The sequence below is a fragment of the Nilaparvata lugens genome, chromosome 13 (assembly GCF_014356525.2).
Source record: "Nilaparvata lugens isolate BPH chromosome 13, ASM1435652v1, whole genome shotgun sequence".
In the NCBI taxonomy this organism is placed as follows: domain Eukaryota; kingdom Metazoa; phylum Arthropoda; class Insecta; order Hemiptera; family Delphacidae; genus Nilaparvata; species Nilaparvata lugens.
This window is the reverse complement of record NC_052516.1, coordinates 1,880,799-1,903,130: the sequence shown is the minus strand read 5'-3', so window position 1 is coordinate 1,903,130 and position 22,332 is coordinate 1,880,799. Positions and strand designations below refer to the sequence as shown.

Genomic DNA, 22,332 nt, shown 5'->3' with positions numbered 1-22,332 from the left:
AAAAGTGACCTATCTCTATTTATTTATTTATTTATAAGGTTAGCAAAAAAAATACAATTATCGGAAAAGAAAAAACAGGCTATGGCCTAAAACTTCTTTTCCTAATTTAGTTTTAAATTGTCCAAATATTATAGGTTATGTCCATTCAAATATTCTACTCTCATAAACACAAAGCCTTTACAGAGGGATCATCCCTAGTTGGTACACCTATCAGCTATTTCTCTTTTAGATTCTAAGGGCCGGTTTCCGAGCTCGGGATTCAGCTAAGTCCTAGACTTTAAACAGCTCGAGTCAGAAAATTGGCTTTCCAAAACGGGGCGTAGTCGCAGTCACTGTCATAGTCACGTTTGAATTAAATTTCGAAAAAAAGGAAATTGAACACAAAAATAGAATAAAGAGAAAATAGTGTGAAGTTTCAGCTATTTTGAATTATTTAGCAATGTCTATTTTCGTCAAGGAAAAACGTTTCCAATTATAGAAATGAGAAAATAAAAACTACGACTACCTACTGTTATAAAAGCTGTGACTACGCCCCGTTTTGGAAAGCTAATTTTCTGACTCAAACTGTTTAAAGTCTAGGACTTAGCTAAATCCCGAGCTGCACAAAAGCCGGTTAAATTCTAATCGTGATTAATCCCACGAAAACCAAATCAAAGAAGCAGTTCTATCAAAAAGGCCTTCTCTGATTGGTTCTCGTGAAATTAATCACGGATTAATTTTAAACAGCTTTTGTGCAACCGGGCCTATAGGCCTATGTTTAGAAAAAGTTCTACCAACCTCCTTTCCAAAATTATTGCTTCATCTAAGCTATTAAAAAAGTAACCTAGTTCTACTCTGATCAACGCAAATCCTCAAAGCCTCTACGAATCATCCCTACGTGTCATCCCTAGGTTAGTACACCTGACAGCTATTGTTCTTTCAGATTCTATGGCCCGTTGCACAAAAGCTGGTTGAATTTTAACAGTGATCAATTACACGAGAACCAATCACAGAAGGCGTTTTTGATAAGAAGGCTTCTCTGATTGGTTCTCATGGAATAATTCTCCATTAAAATTTAACCGACTTTTGTGCAACCGACACTATATGTGCTTAGATACAATTCTACCAGCCTCTTATCCATAATTGCTTCATCAATTAATCTACCACAAACTCCAATTCATCATTATTATTCTATAAAAATTTCTAAAAAACGTGACCCAACTAACTCTACTCTCATCAACGCAAGAGTGTCATCACTAGTTGCTTTCATACCTGTCAGTTATTTTTCTTTTAGATTCTATAGGCCTATGCTTAGAAAACGTTCTACCGACCTCTTATCCATAATTACATCATCAAATCTATTACAAACTCCACTTTTTCTATCAAAATTTCTAAAAAACGTGACCTAGTTTACTCTACTCTCAACAACACCAAGCCTCTACAGTGTCACCCCTACTTGCTATCATACCTGTCAGCTATATTTATTTTATATTCTATAGGCCTATGCTTAGAAAACGTTCTACCAACCTCTTATCCATAATTGCATCATCAAATCTATTACAAACTCCATTTTTCCTATTAAAATTTCTAAAAAACGTGACCTAACTAACTCTACTCTCATCAACGCAAAGCCTCTAAAGAGTGTCATCCCTAGTTGCTATCATACCTGTCAGCTATATTTCTTTTAGATTCTATAGGCCTATGTTTAGAAAACGTTCTACCAACTTCTTATCCATAATTGCATCATCAAATCTATTACAACTCCATTTTTCCATTTAAAATTTCTAAAATACGTGACCTAATTTACTCTACTTTCAACAACACCAAGCCTCTACAGTGTCATCCCTAGTTGCTATCATACCTGTCAGCTATATTATTTCTTCTAGATTCTAAAGGTCTTTGTTTAGAAAACGTTCTACCAGCCTCTTATCCATAATTGCATCATCAAATCTATTACAAACTCCATTTTTCCTATTAAAATTTCTAAAAAACGTGACCTAATTTACTCTACTCTCAACAACGCAAAGCCTCTACAGAGTGTGTCATCCCTAGTTGGTACACCTGTCAGCAGCTATTTCTGATTGCAGGTTGGCAGCAGTTGTTACCAACCTTTGGCGCGGAATTTGAATCCTCGCTCGACGTGAACGTGCTGGAAGTGTCTATGCCGCTATCCTTGCCGCTGCCGCTTCCGTCCTTGCCGCCATTGCCGCAGTGGTGTGCGTCAAAGCGGACCGTTTTCTTGCGCCGTTTGCTGTCCACTATTGTGACCTTGATCTCGCGATGAGTCACCACCTGGTTCTGGCTGTTGGTCCAGCCATTCGACGTCATCACTGACAAGTGACAGAAATCACTTCGTCACTCAGAGACTAGCTTCTCACAGAGGGTATGTTCTCTCCACTACTGTATAATATATTGAATTTTTCGCTGGTAGATAAATGTTTCTTCAATTTATCTCCTCTTGAATGATAATGATGAAAGTGGGAAAGGATGATAGTATGGAAAAAGGAGAGGATACTGATGATTTTGAGCAAGTAAAGAAAAAAAGTAACCATGATTTAGGTTGAGTTAGATTGTGTTTGGATTAGATTAGATCTTAGACCAGGGTCCTGTTTCATAAAAGTTACAAGTCCTGTAATACAGGAGAATCACCATTCCAATTACATGCTCAATATAGCCGATAAAACCAGCTGTTCCTGTATTACAGGGCTTCTAAATTTTTATGAAACAGGCCCTAGTTATAGAATAGACACGCTGGGAAGTCTAGCCTCTGAAGCCAACATCTACTGCCATATCACCATATCGTGACGTCAGCATCGGATAGAAAACTTTTCTGCAGAGTTTGTTTACATTGTTTTCTATCCTATGCTGACGTCACAATATGGTGATATGGCAGTAGATGTTGGCTTCAGAGGCTAGACTTCCCAGCGTGTCTATTCTATAACTGGTCCAAGGATTAGATTGATTTGGGTTGGACTTAAATTGTGGAGAGATGATTGTTTTTCCAATTACACTTCTCATAAATAATGATGTTACAAGTGAAAAAGCATGATAGTCGGATCAAAAAATAAGGATTATCTTCTCACAAATAGTATTTCACTTTTTGTTTAGTTGGGAAGTTGATATTGTGGTAATTAATCAAATTGAATGAAAAAGACTGAGAAATTGTCAAAAAACCACTGATTTATTGATAATAGAAAGACCGGTTTCGGTTATTACACCATTGTCAATCTCTGATAAACACATAAATGAGTTAACCTCTGATAAACAGGAGTAATAACCGAAACCGGTCTTTTTAATTATCAATAAATCAGTGGTTTTTTGACAATTTCTCAGTCTTTTTCATTCAAATAGTATTTCCTTCCAACAACTGTATGTTATATTGAATTGAACGCTCAAATTGCGGATTAAATTAATGTTTTGCAATAGACGGTCTTTGAAATTGGGAGAGCATGATAGTATCAGGATAGTAGGATAAAATGGATAATGATGATGATGATGATTATGAGCAAGTAACTATGATCTCCTAGTATCGAATTGGTAGAATATTGAGAAGTTAAGATAGTTTAAAAATTGTTCTTATTACACTTATCACTCAGAAACTTTTCGATGTTATTACTGACAATTATTGACTGTTAGAACTCGATTGAATAAAAATACAAATATGTTGTCAAATTCTACACAGTTTGTTCGGTACACGACCATGGTTTCGTGACCACACCGGTCACATTTTCAAGTTGACTTGTCAACTAGTGACAAGCAGTCAACTGACTGCAGTCAAGTGACTTGCAGTCAACTTGTGACAAGCAGTCAACTGACTGCAGTCAAGTGACTTGCAGTCAACTTGAAAATGTGACCGGTGTGGTCACGAAACCATGGTCGTGTACCGAATAAAACTGTGTAGAATTTGACAACATATTTGTGTTTTTATTCAATTATGGAACGGTTCTACAATATTGACAATGACTCAGTCGAATTTTTAGATAAAACTCGGTCACTCAGAGACTATCTTCTCGCAGAGACTAGTAAGAGTATGCTCATCCTACTAATGCAATTTATTGAACGCTTTGATTGTGGACAAGTGTTTTCCAATGAAACTTCTATGGATGATCGAAATGTAAGAATGGTAGTGGAGAAATAGAAGATTGTGCAGTTGAAATCGTGGACAAAAGTTTTTTCAATGACATTTCTCATGAATAACAATGATGCAAATGGAAGAACGTGATGGTCTATGGGAGGGATCATTGATAATGATAGTAGGAGATGAAGAAGCATAGAAAAGAGGAATTCAAAAAGTCGATGTTAGAAGAAATATTATAGAGAATGAAATGCAGAAAGTATATAAATTTTTTTACAAACGTTGGTAAATGATAATGAAAACACGGGAAAAGAATAAGAAGCTGGAGGATATGAACAATGGAAGAAATGAGTTGGTGATGATTTAATGATAAATTTTAAGGGAGTGGATGATATCTCAAAAAGAGATTCATGCCTTCTTTATGCCTTTACTGCCATGTTTGGTTGAGAGCAAAATAATGAGTTTGTGAAAAAGTAAAAGTTTATGAAAAAGTTTATTTTAATAAAGGCTGATTGTATTTTGTATTTTGAAATAGGTACTGTACGTTATAGACATTTTATTTTCACTCCTACTTCTATTGCCAACAAAATTTCATTTTCTTTTTTGCATTTTCTGTAATTATTGTTAGTTTGTGCTTTCTTTGCGAGAATAAAGTTATTATTATTATTATCAATGATGTGGGATTGATAGGGTAACAGAATACAGAGTAGATGTGAAAGAAAAAACACTTATATGTTGATACTGTTTAAATCGTTCTACACACTGTTCAACTTGAGGTATTCATTAAGATGAGTAGATATCAAGGAAGTATTGGAATAATCAGTGATACATGGGAGTATGATATCATTCAAGAAACATCAATTACATCAATTGGAAAACATAACACAGAACATTCAAAGAGATGCATGCAATGATTAGTAATAGAGACTGAGATTTTCAGAGACTGGGAATTATTGATTACAAAGTTTGATTATCAATTCCGAATATACTCATTGAAGTAATAATCGATTTTTTCGCGGGCATAATTTTTTACTCTGTTTTAATTCAGAGTATAGATACAATTATTGTTAAATTGATATTTTCCCTACCCTGTTTTTACTCAATTTTATGTGGGCATGAAAATTATGCCCTGTTTCTATTCAGGGCATAGGATGCAATTCTTAAATTTATATTTTATCTACCCTGTTTTTACTCAATTGAATATTCATTGAAGCAGAGATTCCTCCCCGGAATAAAAACTGCAATTTCAATTCTATGTTGATTCAATAGATTAGTGGATTATTTATATTATTATTCCATAGATTATAGATGAATGAAATGAAAACATTCATCCTCTGGCGAAGTTTTAGATAGATTAAAATCCCATAGATCATTAGCGATCTACACTACATTTAACAATGCAGATTCATTCAATTCATATAAAATTCAATCCATTAATGAATCTGATCAATTTCAATTTAATATCTTTCTATAATAGCATCCCAGAAATCCCTATAATAGGATTTCCTATTAAGGATTTATAACCCCTATAATAGCATCTATTGGAATAACGAGTTATCGGTTCAGGCTGTTACACCATTGTCAACTTTAGTAAACCAGAACTTAGTACAGAGCGACCGAATATCTTCCCTATGGTAATATGCAAGCGTTACTACGATTGGTAGACGGATGCCCTAATAAGGTGAACGTCTGCCATTGGCTTAGACAAGCCACTCCCACAATAAGCGGTTCAGTCAAACATCACACAACAATGGCCAGTTACACACTAATTGATTTTTGTTCGTAAGATATTTTTCCGTCCTAATGAATTCTATCAGATTAAACCGAACTTGGCAAACGTCATCTGTTTGAAACCATCTGTTCAATCTAATACAATTTATAAGGACGGCAGAAAATCGCATGAACAAGAAACGATGTGTCTGTAGTTAGCCAGCCTTATACACTGGTTGATTCCCTCACTTTGTTCAGACCGTAACCATATTTTGACAATATTGTGTAAAACACGGAACTGGTATCTCTTTATCATAGTGAATATATGGCTGTGACAAGGCTATAGATCCTCAATATCACCTCTCTTACTCCAAAATACAATTCAATCCAATTTGAAGTGAACTTTAAAGTTTATGGAGTTTTATTAACTTCTACAAAAACGTTGTCCTATAATTAATTGATTCATGTGACCTAGTTTTAAGGTGAAATAAAAAGATGTTGTCAATTCCATAAAGTTTTTATTTGAGTCCAAACTAGTTTCGATGCACTTGGCATCATCATCAGTGGTAGACTGATGCCAAGTGCATCGTAACTGGTTTGGACTCAAATAAAAACTTTGTGGAATTGACAACATCTTTTTATTTCACCTTAATATGGAGAAATTCCACAACATCTCTGTGCAAAGTGTTAATTTGACCTAGTTTTCTTTAACCACCGTTCTCCAATATAAGTCTGATAAGTGTGATAGTAATACCATAGATGAACAATAGCATAAGTAGATATCCCATGGTATAGGACGTTTATGTCGCAACTTTTACTGTTATCTCAAGCCTATAGTCCACGTAGTTCTTTCCCGTGAAGCTTTAAGACGATGGTAGTCTCTCATATTGTGCCATTCCTACACTCTCACACCAACAAAACAGTAGAAATCGACAGTAATCGGCTTGAGATAACAGTAAAAATTGCAACATAAACGCCCTATACCATGGGATATCCACTTACGCTATTGTTTCTCTATGGTAATACTAACTTTTTGAGGCTACCGAAATTATTGTAACAGGATAAAAATTATCACTACTGGTTATCGTGTGTTTGATAAAATAGAAAGGTACACGATAACTTTTATTGTGTGATGGTTGTCAATAGAAAAGATAGTGATCAGTAAGATAGATCATAAGAATGGATAATTTCATCCCAAATATTATTTGAAAATTCACTCTGAATATCTCAGTCCATCCATGAAGAATATAATTTTCAGGCAAAATAGTAGCGGATACCCAATTTGACTCAAACCAGTTCAGCAGCTTGAAAGAGATGGAAGGAGAAGACAAGAAAATTACATTAAGATAATGAGTAGAAGAAGAATGAGAGAGAAGAAGAAAGTCCTAGCTGACACATATAACAACACAGAGCAATTGAAGGAGATTAATTCAACAGATATATAACACAGAGCATACAAACATATAAACACATACATAGCAAACATGAGGCAAATCTTAGATTAGAGTAACAGCAATTCATCAATTTTTGTTGGTTATTTGGATTCTCACCGACAGAAATTTTTTAATTTTTTCGTCTAAAATTGCGTGGCGTCTAAGTTGGTCATCTGCCACCCCCATTATTTCCTGGTCACCTGTGGTTCGATGGAAAATTAATGAGAAAAAAGATGAAATCAGTATTAATAAAACATTTTTACACACATTCAAAATCAAATTACTGAGATAAACAGGATAGGAATATCTCAAAATTATTGCACAAGAGATGGGGTGAGAGCAACAACTTGAATTTGGAATGATATTTATAGAACCAAATATTTCGATGGAAATAATGATGAATTATATTGCAATAAATTAAAAAAATAGAAAATATAATGAATGGTTGATTGGATGAAATAGTACCTATTAAAACAAATGCTTTAGACTAGAAATCATTGAGAAACATATTATTCAAAATACAAGATGAAAGTTCTAATCTATCTTGATATGTTGAATCGAATCAACGTCGAAGTTAAACGTTGAATCAACGTTAATCAACGTTGAATTTACTCTATCCTAATATGTTGAATTGAATCAACGTCGAAGTTAAACGTTGAATCAACGTTAATCAACGTTGAATTACCTCTATCCTAATATGTTGAATTGAATCAACGTGACTAGACAGACTGTCTACTAACTCTGGAATTGAATCACCAGGCTTTATCATGGAGAATAGAATCTATTTCAATCTATTGGGAGGATACTTTGAAGATTGAAAATCAATCTCTCTGTTCTGCGAGATCTGATTGAGATTAATTGACATCAGCAAATATACATTTTTTTCTGATTTGAGTTTACTAGAACTGCTGAATCGTATTCTACAGAGACTTGAGTTATCTCGGAAACCAAAATGTGGATAGAGTCTACAATTTTCTGCTGTTCATTAATTTTCCAGCTCCAAAAAAAGATGAAATCAACTTTATTCGTTGTGAAAAATGGAACAACATGTATCCGTTTTCTATCAGAATATGTTTTTCATTTATTATATCTAGATTGAATGGGGGAGAAAGTTCACATCGATAAGGAGTTCTTTGAATCTAATTTTTGTCTACAACACTTTTCTAAAAATATAGCCTGAAGTCAATATCTCTAGCATAGAGAAAATAGCGTCTTATGCTATTGTTTCTCTATGGTGATAGACGATTTTCACTTATAAATTCAACTGAGCTCCAGCTTTATCCTATGCAGATTTCCTCATTTGCTGGGAGAATATTGTTTTCATTATATGGAAAAATATTTGTTTTACAATTCAATTGATTTGAATAATACAGTACATTGAAGCTGCGTTTACACCGAAGTTAATAACTCAATCCTTATGGATTCTATTAGATTGAACGGAACCTGATAAACACATATGTTCATCATGTGTATGATAAGTTTTGTTCAATCTGATTATATGTTTATATGTTTAGATGTTTATATGTTTGTATTTCACCGGATCTCGAAAATGGCTCTAATGATTCTCACGAAATTCAGAACATAGTGGTTTTATAATATAAAGATTCGATTGCACTAGGTCTCATCCCTGGAGAAACTCTCTGAAGGACATTAAAAGGATAATTCATCCTTGGAAGAACAGATTTCGTCGTCTGTCGATAACAGAAGATGCATGTGTCTGTGTGGGAGATCAGCTGTGTAATCATTCAAACAGCTTACCATATCTCACGAGAAGTATTATCTAGAAATTTTAATAGACTCTATCGAAATAATCTGATTTGTTGACATGACATGGTATATCACTCCGAATTAGAGTATATCATAATATTCAAAGTTAATCATTATTTTACAGTTTTCAGTGATTAGTGTGTGTTATTTTGTTATTCAATTTGGTTTGTAAACAATCTAAATTAGAACTTTTCTGTTTTTAAATAAATTTTGACTGAAAATTGGACCTGAATTAAAGTGCATGGAACATAACCTACTTGGACCTGGACCATTTATAGTGTACTAGCCCTCAGGCTCGCTTCGCTCGCCATATCCGTCTAGCCAGGGGGCGGACCCCTGGACCCCCGACTGGATCGTCCAGGAATAAGATCAGCAGGCTCGCTTCGCTCGCCTGCATTTTTCATTTGAGCATTTTTATCATATGATAGGACAATCCAGTCGGGGGTCCAGACTAAACGGATATGGCGAGCGAAGCGAGTATAATTTTCCCAGGAATATCTCTGATTAAAGTAGCAGTGCCCAATCAATTTTTCCGCGTTAAATGCATTTCAATCTTCAACTTGGTGCCAACCTAACAAAGTCAACTCAACTTAATGCCAACCTGACAAAATTATTAATTTAGTTACCAGTTAACAACTGTTTCGAAGAGGTACTCTCTTTAGATTATAGTTCTATAATGAGCTCATATGATATGTTCAATTTTGTATCCGTCACATACCATAAATGGTATGGACATTTTTCAATTATAAATTAAGAGAATAAGAAGAACATACATGCTAAAAGACGAACTTTAAACCCTTAAAAACCACCCTTAGAGTTAATATATTGCCAAAAGATTTGTTAGTGCGCCTCTAAAGGGCCAACTGAACATACCTACCAAATTTGAACGTTTTTGGTCCGGTAGATTTTTAGTTCTGCGAGTGAGTGAGTGAGTGAGTGAGTGAATCAGTCAGTCAGTCAGTGAGTGAGTGCCATTTCGCTTTTATATATATAGATAAATCAAAATTCGGGGAAGAAACAGTTTTAGGCTGTGCCTGTTTGTCCTTCCACAATCATTTTGAAGAATTGGCTCTGTTTATCAATAAATAAATAACGAGCGAAGCTCGGTGCCCCGAGATTAAGGATTAAGTTAATATCATTTTGTTAATAACTTTGGTGTAAACGCTGCTTAACATCTGATAAAATAGATACAACGAACCTTCACCTTGATAGCCTGCTTTCTGAGATAATAATCTTTTTTAGTGAGTATAGCATATTGGTTTCTATGGCCCGGTTGCACAGCAGCCGGTTAAATTTTAACCGTGATTAATTCCACGAGAACCAATCATAGAAGGCCTTTCTGATAAGACGGCTTCTCTGATTGGTTCTCGAGGAATTAAACACGGTTTAAATATAACCGGCTGCTGTGCAACCGGCACTATGTGTTTGTGATGAGAAATTATATTGCATTACCGGATTATAGGTATGTATTCTACTCTATTTATCATACTAGAATATACTCCAACCTATTAAGCAGAAAATGTATGATACTAATGTGATTCTTAGTATCATTTTTTAATGATATTTTTCAGATTTCCTCATACAATTTTCATGGTAGAATTCACATAGGATTTCCGCTGGTTCACCTAACTTCTCAAAGTCGGCCCCGACTGCCTAAAAAAGCAGTCCTTAGGTCATGTCAGAGGCCCTGAAATTGATCAGTTGCGACCTGAAAACTCTGACACCAGACCTGAGCCAGTCAGGTCCCTCGATATTATTGTTATTATACATCAAAAGCATTATGAATAGTTTCATAGCCACCTCTAATACAAGGCCCCGGCCTACGATATTGCAACGTCGCAGCGTAGGCCTAGAATCTAATACATGATTGGTGTTGAAGATTAAAAAAAATACCAACTGATCTTTTTCACCAATCATGTATTAGATTCTAGGCCTACGTTGCGACGTTGCAATATCGCAGGCCGGGGCCTTGTATTAGAGGTGGCTATGATAGTTTGCTTTAAGAATATTCTGTTTCCTATATTGTTATCATTTGATTTGATAAAAGCTTTTCAAATTGGATGCGTTTTGTAAGGTATAACATTCATGTAACTTTGTAGGCTATCCATGGTTTTAACATTCATGATGGAAACGATAAACTCATTTCTCCTCAACCTCATAATTGTTTCCTTATGAACGATTTAATTATTGTCATCAGTTATGAAGAAAATTCTTGAGGTTAGTCATGCTATTTATGTAAGATCGTTCATAAAACCTGAACAATAACACAATTTTCAACTAGAAACAAATCAAAATCAACCTGAAGACATTCCAAATACCTTTTTGTCATAGTCATTTAATTTCAGCTGTTTCACATCCATGAAATCAAGCCGGTATCAAACAAACATATGATTCACATTACAGCTTACTATACTGTAATAAAATCATATGTTTTCTCCACAGTCAAGTATGTTCCCTAGTTCCGAAATAGGAACAGCAAAACTGGTACAAAAAAAACCGCCTTCTAGCGCTCCAGGTGGAAGTTTCGTCAACTACAATCAAGAAATTCCTGCAAAGAAAACATCATGCTTGCCTGCAAAAGGCCCCCTTCCCGTCCTTGTGACTCAAGGCTGTGCAAAAGCTAAAAATATACTTTTTACTCGTGATATTTTTGAAAGTTTTTTGATTTGTATATCAAGCTATTAAAATGAAAAAGTTTTCTCAGGATAACATTTTTTCTGATCATTACTTCTTGAGATATGAGCGCCTAAAGTTTGAATTTTTGGGACAGAACATTTCAAATTCGGTAAGAGATCATGGTAAATCCATGAGAATTAGAGGATAGATTCTTCATGGTATTGTTGATCTAGTAAAACAAAAGTGTTCTTTAAATATCAGTTTTTAAGATAGTTATTCAATTTACTAAAAATAACCAAAAATAACTTTTAGTTGAGTTATTTTTGGTAGATTGAATATCTTTTCCAAAAATTGATATTTTCCAAATTTTTTTGTTTTACTAGATCAACAATACCATGAAGAATCCATCCTCTAAATCTCATGGATTTATATCGTACCGAATTTGAATTGTTCTGTCCCAAAAATTCGAACTTCAGTCGCTCATATCACAAAAAGTAATGAAAAAAATGTTTTCCTGGGAAAACCTTTTCATTTTGATAGCTTGATGATATACAAATCGAAAAACTTTGAAAAATATCACGAATAGAAAGTTTATTTTTCTACAACTGCGCGTAAAGAAAGAATTTACACACTCAATTCTCCTCGTAAAACAGCTTATTTCTGAGGAGAATCTCCTTTTTTGCTCGCTAACCATCCGCGCATGCGCAGTTGATTCACTTTACGCTCCCAAATCATTCGCGCATGCGCAGAAGAGTTTCTTTACGCTCCCTAATCAGCTGATTGTAAGCAGCTCGCCAAAAAGTCAGATCTTAACCTTAAAAGTCGGTAATTGTAACTCCACCGATATAAGTAATTCAACAGGTTTGGGCAGTTGTAGAAAAAATTTTGTATGTAGTTCGCGCGTAATGCTTCTTTATCGCTCTTGCAAAATTATCACCCTCCGCTTCGCGTCGCGTGATAACTGTTTTGCGCGAGTGATAAAGTCGCGCATAACGCTCTTAATACATGAATAGCTATTTTAGCCTTTGCACAGCCTTAAGGCTGTGATCTAATACTATTTTTAGAATCAGTACTGTTTGTAATATGTTTTTGAATTATTTCCAGTACCGTGACTAGAAAACAAGGAAAGTTATAATTGATTATTGTGAAATATGATAGAAAAATAGAGGAATAAAATCATGTTAAATACATTTTCAAGAACTAGTATCATTTCTAATAACTGCCGCTCGAATTATTCCTAGTAACTGATAGGCTACCAAAGAAAATTAACCTGAACGCATTCCAAATACCTTTTTCGCTATCATGCTCCTCGCAACTGGTGTATTCAGGCGTAGACCTCAGTTCGTCATCCGAACTAGAGATGGAATGCTGCGGCGGCTGCTGCGTACTGCCCCTGGATGGGTGACCGGGCTGCGACGGTGCCGCTGTCCGCTTCTGCGAGCCAGGCCGGCGATGCTTCTTGCCGCCTCCGGGGACTGAAGGTGTTGGAGGCAGCAGCACCCCCCTGAGCCCGCCCTGGGGGTGGTGCGGAGGGTGGTGCTGAGGATGGTGCGGGTGGTGGAAGTCCATGGATGAGGATTGCTCTGAACTGAGGCTGTCGTTGCGCCCTGAGAATTGTTTTGCCTGTTGTTGGCGCATCAGTGTTTCTAGTTCGTCTCTGGAAACAAGGAAATAGAAAACGGATTTAGATCCTGAATGAGTATCAAAAAATCCTGAATCAAGGAATTCTCAACAATAACTTATTCTAGAAATATTAACACTTCATAATTCCAAATTCAAAGTGAAATTATTCCTCGCAAACAGGCTTTGCCCATGTGAGGCAACCTTCTTCAAGTTTTGTATAATTTTATATTGTTTGTACTTTCTAAGGAGGATAATAGAGATGATAGCAATTCCAATTTGGATGATGTACTTATTGTATCGATCAATACATAATAAAAAATAGTCTATAATTATGTCTGTTCTATTTTCTTGTACTCTGTTGTCTTGTTACTCGATGGACCAAATCATTATCATAACAAATTCATTCACAAATTGGGACACCAAAAGCCTATCAGTATTGTTCAACAAAATGACAAGAAAACATCTCTATTAAGACGAGAAATCTTCAGCCAATGAGAGCGTTTAGTGGGTGTGGCTTGTAGTAGCGAGTGCAGGGGAACTATGCTATCGTTCCGAAAAACGTTCCATTACACTTGAAATCAATATTGAGAATTCAGGATTAAAAATTAAGTTTGTTTTTTGGTCCTTAAAAATTATTCCTCTAATATGTGAATATTTCCGATTTTAGTGATAATAATAAGAAATATTGCTTCTATGTTTGGTTTTGAAGCAACTAAATTTGAAAATATTCCATTACACTTGAAATCAGGATTCAGAATTAAGTTTGTTTTTGGTCCTTCAAAATTATTCCTCCAATATGTGAATATTTCCGATGTTTTAGTGATAATCATGTGAAATATTCCTTCAAAAGCAACAAAATTTGAAAATCTACTTCGTGAAAATAAATTAAGGACTGAAAATTCTGTGAAGTGAACAACTACTACAAGAGTTGTGTAACCTTATCTAAATTTGGGAAAGGAATAGCACAAAGATATACCTTATTTTTCTCTCCCTATCATTTCGATAACGTACTTAGGGACGTTTGCACAGGACAGTTCAAACTAAATCTAATTTTAAACTGGATAAAATCCGTATCAAGTCTCGTTTGTTATAATGTGTTACATTTTGATTAAATTTTTAATCAATTTTATAATAATCGTTGATCATTTTGATTAAAATGCTACACCAGCTGATTAAATTCATTTTAAGCTTTGACTGCACAAACGGCCTTTATTGTATGAATCAATAAAGTAGAATTTTGCTCTTTACTATTGAGAATCGATAGTAGAATTCATAGTAGTGTTCAATTGAAGTTAACCTTATTAAAAGATTGAATGACCTGAAATTTAGAGGTATTCCCAGTTATTGAAATGAAGAATACTATGAGTACCGTATAGATATTTGTCTTGAGTCGTTCAATACTACTACTTATGAGTCTCATTTCCAATTCATTCAAAAACACTTTTGACTGGATAAAAGAATTCATATCATCTACTCAACACAAAATCCGACAAAACAATACAAAGTATTCAGCAATCTCAATATCAAACAACTTTTCTCAAAGATACAACTCAACGAATTCCTCAGCAATATCACTCATTTCTCCAAGAATTTTCGCAATATACAAACTTTGGGAAAACTTCGGCATCCTAACAACAAACTTCTAGTAGCAGGTTGATCTTAGAGGAAGAACTTACGACAAGAGAAAACGATTTTCATTTTCAGATGAAATGGAAATGCTTTGAAACTATTGCGGAAGATGTAGACAATGGAAATTGATAAAGGAGAAGAATGAAAGAATGTACAACTATTCGGGTTTCTAATAAATTGAAATGGATTCTGAGGAGAGATTTTTGTGAAGAAATGAGAAGTTTTTGAAGAGTTTCTTTGTAGAAATAGTTGTGAGGGGTTTGTTCTTGTATATTGCAATAATTTATTGTACGAGAGAAAGTGTTTTAATATGATGTTATGAGCATTCCATGTAGCAAAGAATGATTTGATTTTCGGTTGAAGGTATTTTTGAAATGTATCGGCATTCTCTCCAACAAAAAAATCAAATTTATCTACTCAAAATTCATACTAAATATTCTCAAAAATGTAGAAAGACAAGTTACAAGTGAACAAGATAGGCCTTTGTGAACAAGTGACTGGACTTTGTTCGCAAATTGGAGTCAATTACAAAGTGTTATGAATCAGACTATCTAATATAGAAGAAGATATAGTAAGAGAAGAATAATTTTTTGCTATTACAAGATTAGTATGTTTCATTTGTGAGTTGTATGAGTCTTTTTCTTTAGGGCTACTTTTAATATGAATAAAAATAAAAATGGCCTTGATGTCTGAAAATGTTGTGACAAAACAATTTAAAAGGGTATTGAGATTAATATTTTTATTTGTAAGTTGTATAAGTTATACGAATATTATGAAAGTATAATCAATGTTTCGTATCTCTTCTCCAACTAAGCTCTCTCTTTTTGTGTCCTACTTCTAAATTTTGTCGATTTGATCTGTTTCGATCACATCTTGAAATTTCTCAAAACTATTTCACTTTTCCATTCAATCTCTATACAAGCTTCACACCTCACTTCTACAACAGTATTTTGTTGAAATCTATCCAATACTCTACATCTTGTTCATAAGAATCACAATTCCTCTCAACGTCTTTTGTATTGAATTCCAACATCGTCATTGTCTTTTTCAAAGATTGGGCGCAATGTTCACACATTCACTGTCATCTTCCTCTAGAGCTGTAAAAACTGCTTTATCGTTCTAGTTTTTGAAAGCCATAACTGGGTTGAGATTTTCTTAATGTCCAACACTTGAATATGGCTATCACAGCTCGTCAATGTATTTGAACTTTGTTGAAAAGAGAATTTTAGCTTTATAAATAGAAAGAAAAATAAGGATCTCAGTACCCTTTTCAAATTATTTTACTACACATAAGGAAGTGGGTCATTGATTATATTAAACAATAAATGTAAGTAATCCACACAGGAGTAATTACTTATATCCACCCATACTTGAACCATTCATTTCTCAAACTGGACGATTAAGTCCTTGAACTAGGATCTATTTTAAACCAAACACTCCATTTATCAAATACATGACATTTATTTATTTTTATTTATTCATTTATTGTATAAAATACTATAATCATAATACAATTATGACATTGGAGGAAAAACTAGGCTGAGCCTGTACTATTTCTCTCCAAAAATTTTGATAAAATGTTAATGTTGTCCAAAAGATAAGGTTATGTAATCACACACTGATTTGTCACTTGATTTTCGGTCCAAGAATGATGATTTAAAATTTTGAATTTTGAAGGTTGATTTTATACTCTAAATAAATTACAGAATGTATCACAATAAATTAAAAACTTTAGAAATATTGCACTTATTTAAAAAATTTGAATACAAAATCAAAAACCTACTCACTATTTGTTATTCACAGCTGAAAACTTAAATTGTAGAGATGTTTATTAAAACATTGTAGAGATTGTTATCAGAATGTGGTATGATAGTATGTGACATGCAATTAGTTCATTCCATAAAATTGTGATTAAATCATTCATAAATAATAAAAAAGGGTACTGAGATTTTTATTTTTCTTTCTATTTATATTACAAGTAGCCCTATACAGGAAAGAGATAAATTTTAGCTTTATCTGTATTTATATCTATGCTACAGCTCCCCATCTTCTCTTATTCACATGCAGCTAGTTCGTTCCTATTGTTCACTCATTATTGCCCGACTACATTACACCTCATTTATCGACAAACATTACACCTTATCGATGAAACATTTCAGCCACCTCCCAATACAATCAAACTTCTACTTGTCTTAAATTTTTTTTGATAACGGAATGGGTGAGAACTGTTCTTTAGATAAGTCTCCAAAAAAACTTTTTTCCGATGACGCTCCAGCCGTAAAATATGGACTTACAGTCTCCAACCAGATGTCATTTTGAAGCTTTGGAAATATTATACAACACTGTGCCAATAATACTAGTGTTTTTTTACTGCGAATACATATACAGAGTGGAAAGTAAAATATTGTCCCAGAAAAATGTAACTTATGTTTCAAGTTTTTGAAGTTGAATAAATAATGGAAAGAGTTGTCGAAATGGGATGATTCCCTCGAACATTCTTGTTTGGTAGATTTTTGACATTTTGGTGTTAAAACCAGTCCGATATCTCTCAGAATAACTGAATAACGAACGATATTAAAATTTCTGTTAATAATGATCGCCATCCTGTATTTTCCAATGATGTCGAATATTCTCGTTGTTTCCATCATCAATATTCTTATTCGTCTTGTTGTAACGAAGAAATTGAGACCATCTGCAAGTCTTCATCTTGAAGTAGTCATGAAAAAATCGATTTTATAGTTCTAGCTTGTTACCTCATGCGTATGGAAAAACGCACCAGAAATCTTGCAGGGTTTTCCTTGGAGGGCGCTGGAGAACTCATTTTTTGACGTACAGCGCATGAAGATATATCGTTCCAAAGTTTAAAAAACGCTCTAAATTTCATAGATTTAAAATTTCCCTGTATCTCTTGCACAAAAAAGTTATAATGGGATGAAATTTGAACAAATTTAGAAAAAACGTTTTTTTTAGGCTTTTGAAGGTTATAACATAGAGAAATGATAGCATAAGTAGATAACCCATGGTATAGGGCGGTTATTTATTTATTTATTCGTGGACAGAATCACAAATTATATAAATATGATTAGGAAGGAACAACAGGCTTGGTCCAAATCTATTCCGTTCCCAAATTTTGATAAATTAATAAAATGTCCAAAAAATAGGTTAAGTTTCTACTGTAAAACGTTCAAGTTCAATTTTCAAACGTTATGTCGCAACTTTTACTGTTATCCCAAGCCGATAGTCCACGTAGTTCTTCTTTCCTATGCAGCTGTGTGACGCTGTTAGTCTCTTAAATTTTGCCGTTAATACACTATCACCCCAACAAAACAGTAAAAATTGACAATAATCGACAGTAACCGGCTTGAGATAACAGTAAAAGCTGCGACATGAATTCCCTATACCATGGGATATCTACTTACGCTACTGTTTCTCTATGGTTATATCTGAAAAATATGCGTTTTAGAGGAAAATGTCATGAAACAAAAATTGTAGAGGAAGATTTTAAAAATATTTTCGTCTAGAAAAACGGTTAAATATTGTAACATATTTAAATCTGGGTAGATGAAAAACCCTAACAGAAATAGTAATAGGTCTAAAAATAAAGTAATTGGCTAATATCGCCAAGCAGATAATAAACAAGATTAGATAGCATCAGCTTGTTCTGGCTAAATGGTACAAGAACTTAAAAAGGATTTGAAGGAAGTTTACTACTCATAAATAGATTATTTATAAAATATTTGAAGATTGAGGTTAGGTAGATGTATTCACAGATCGGTGACCTAGAGATCGATCAAACCGAAGAACGTAGAATCTGACCAAAACCCCTTGGCAGAGCTTTATTGCATTCGGATGGTGTGCAATGTGAAAAAACACCCGTCCACGTGGCTAATTATTAGTTAGCATGGAATTAATATTAATATATAGAATATTAACTAGCATGCAAAGGGCATAAATAAAAAACCAAATAAAAATAATTTAATGTATTCAGGAAATAAGAGTTACCAGGCGCATGAATACCTAATAAAAATTTGCATGCACCAATAGTAAAACGGCAGTTAATGGGCGGCAACTGTAGGCCAATTCAAAAATATTTATATATATTTATATAAATGTACTAGATCTTGTGTAAAAATTTGTGTAATCTATGTTATCAATATGGCTCGAATGCAAAGAAATTATTAATCATATAATCTAAGCAATATTTTGGCATTCTTTGTAAGATCTATTTGAATTTAATGGCGGAGGATTGAGATATTTAAATTTTATGCTAATTTGAAAGTCGGAAAGAGGATCTGTAAAACTTGAAAAGGAAGAACCAGCACTCGCCAGCCAAATGCCACCATAAGAGGACCCCAAATATTTTAGAGCGAAGTACCTTACTAATGATTTTGTAAAAGTTAAAGTTAAAGTAAATTATTTAATTTCTTAAAAGACTTCGTGATGCTATTGTGAAGCAGAAGTCATTTTCATTTTTAATTAAATTTATAACCCCTTGGAGGAGACGATTCCGGCTACCATATTCCCGGACCGCATGGAGTTGGATCGACATCGGCGGCTTACAAGAAGATTTTCGACACGTGAGTGATTAAATTTGAATTTAGTGATGGGCGCCCTAGTGCTTCGAAATAATCTGATGATCAAAGCTAGCTCGCCGAAAGGGTTATTATAAATTGAGAAATTAATAAGAGTAATACTTGCGCAAGTAAAAATTAGTATTAAAGGTATTTAATTGAAAGAAAAATATATAGATCAATATTTTTAGAAATTCTATTAAATCAAAGAAGTACGAAATCTAGGCTATCAAACGTATGCATACAATATTTAAATTTTTGCAATACAATTTGCGATAATTTATCATAGTTCTAATTCACTAGATGAATGGCTCTACCTATTTCCGTCAGGTGCCGAATCTTGCACCCTGAGATAAAAATATATATTCGATACAAAGAAATCTACTAAGTACTAGAGATTTTAATATATATATATATTTGGATTATTAGTGGCTAATTTATCAAGCTGATCTTAGAGCACATATTTTTGATTGAATTATCCAAGCCGACAAGTATTAGCAAGTACATGTCACAGCTACATGCAAAAGAATGCATACGATTTCAAGATAAAGGCACATGGTAATGATTCGTGCCACAAATCTAGAATATAAAGTTTAGCCTGTGATATTTTTATTGATTTCAAATATTGTTCTATTTTTTATATTATATTTTTTATCGCTCTATATATATTTTTTGCCTCGATTGATCTTTGCATTATTTGTGTAATATATGTGTGAATTTTCATGGTGTGCAATTATTTTTTATTCCTCAACACTATAGTATAAGTATCATTTTTATATATATATTTATTATTTATTGAATTACAAGAGTTATAGGAGAAGCCCATATCTAGGCCTATCAAGATTTTTTAAGACTGAATACTATTAGAAAACCACGACCTAATTATACCAAATCTCATGCTTTACCGACTGATGCCAAGCAGGAGGCTAATCGTTATTTAAATATAAAGAATAACGTGACAGAAAGACATGTCGTACCAACGTGGGACTGATGATGAGAGCCAAGCTCATTGAATAATTATTTGAAATTAGGTCAATAACCATATTGAAAATTATAGATAACTTATACGAGCTGTGAAGAAAACTGGCGAAGGAAAATTTGTATTACTTTTTGGGGAATCAATAGCTTTAAATAAGAAGAATTATATGTTTTAAAGAAAATTTTATATTATTAGTACTGTAAAAAATATATTTTATAGAGAGAGCTATTATATTTTATGGGCCTAAACTGCTAGTCAGAAATCAATGAATAGTATTATTATATTATAAGAGCTTAAGTAATAAATAGGTTACCTGGCTTGTAATGTCCATAGGCCTATCCTCATTTGTGTCCTTATTAATGCCTTGTTGGCCAAAACTTTCACTTTTTTTAACAAACACTTGACACTTAATCCATTTTTAAAATATGAGTCTCTTTTCGTCCACGCAAAGTAAGGTAGCAGACACACTGCAGACGGCGATAGTAGCGGAGATCGACGCTGAGGGGGGCGCGATGGAGTCCAACGCCCAGATATCTTCAATCACCGCCAAGAATCCTGTGAACAGTAATAAACCGTTAAATGTCTCCCAAGAAGCAATAAGGAGGGTTATAGTAGAGGGGATGATCAAGTCATTTTCTAATAGTTTAGAAAAAACAATGACCATGGTAATGAAGGACTTGAAGGCGGAAATGAAGGAAATGCGGGAATCATTGAAGGATACATCGGTAAGAACGGGTAAGGAAACTGCGGACACAATATCAGCATCTACCGCTGAAAATCAAGAACTAATTACAACCGATTTAACAGCAAAAATAGATACTGTCACTTGTGAGTTAAACGAAAGAATAGATAACCTACCAGCACAAAACACTTCGCAAATTCATGAAATAGCTCACCCAAATTCTGATACAATCAAAACATAGTACAACTTGAAGGTCAAATACATCAATTTCCGCACGAGAATATAGAGCCTATTCCCATAGCAACGTTTGATTCACTACACAGTTTCAATGAATTAGGCCGTTTTGACAATACAGACCGCTATCTCCAACCTAAGAATTTATAGATCAGATAAAACTAATTCAATCATTAACACCCACCTCTTGGAATTTTTGGCGTCTTCGTTTGACTAGTTTATTGATTGGCGAACCCCTGATGTTCTTTCGGAGTAGAGCCCATGAATTTACATCATTGGATGAGTTTGTAGCTGTCTTCCTGGAACAGTATTGGAGCAGAAGTAAACAGTTGGACGTGCTAGCGGACATTATATCATGCGATTTCAACCCTAACTTAGACGGTGCATGTACCACTTTCGTCACTGCCCTACAGTTTAAAAATTCTCAATTGAGCGAGCCCATTAATGAATCGGCATTAGCAAGTATTATTTTAAAGAAGCTACCGTATCAAGTTAGAATGGCACTCGCCACACAACCCATTACTGATTGTAAGCAGCTGATAAATCATTTATATGGCATACAGTCTGCAATGGCCATATCAAACCACCGTTCAGACCAGAGATACGCACAAAATCAACATAACTCAAAATTTTAATCAGTATAACAGCCAAAATTATGAATCAGTACCATATGATTGCTCACGATCTACCCCTCAATTTAAACGCCGCTATAATCATAATCAAAATAACAGCTGGAATAATAGAAGTTTTCAGAATCGTCAAACAAACCATTATCCACAGCAAACCTATGAAAGAAATTATTATTATGGCCGTGATCGATTTAACACAAATAATAATCACACTCAGAACAATTACAACAGAAATTATAAACCGCCACCTCAACAAGTAAGCACAAATTATACTTTAGCACATGCAACAGGATTAAATAAACAAAAAACACAAGATAACCCACCACCAGACACACAGGAGCCCATACAAGACAGCCTACCACAAAAAACCGCCGCCCACCATGCACCAAAAACCAGCCGCGAGCA

General features: G+C 34.1%; 1 protein-coding gene across 5 annotated transcripts in view; it reads right to left on the bottom strand.

The window, feature by feature from the left end:
• Nucleotides 1–22,332, bottom strand: part of LOC111046749 (regulating synaptic membrane exocytosis protein 2) — a 167,519-nt gene that overhangs the window by 94,161 nt on the left and 51,026 nt on the right. For all 5 annotated transcript variants that reach the window (XM_039439563.1, XM_039439560.1, XM_039439562.1 and 2 more), the window contains exons 4-5: nucleotides 12,870–13,237; nucleotides 2,089–2,309 (exon numbers count right to left, since the gene is read on the bottom strand). In XM_039439563.1, coding sequence (XP_039295497.1) covers nucleotides 2,089–2,309; nucleotides 12,870–13,237 — 589 coding nt within the window. The remainder of the gene's footprint in view (nucleotides 1–2,088; nucleotides 2,310–12,869; nucleotides 13,238–22,332) is intronic.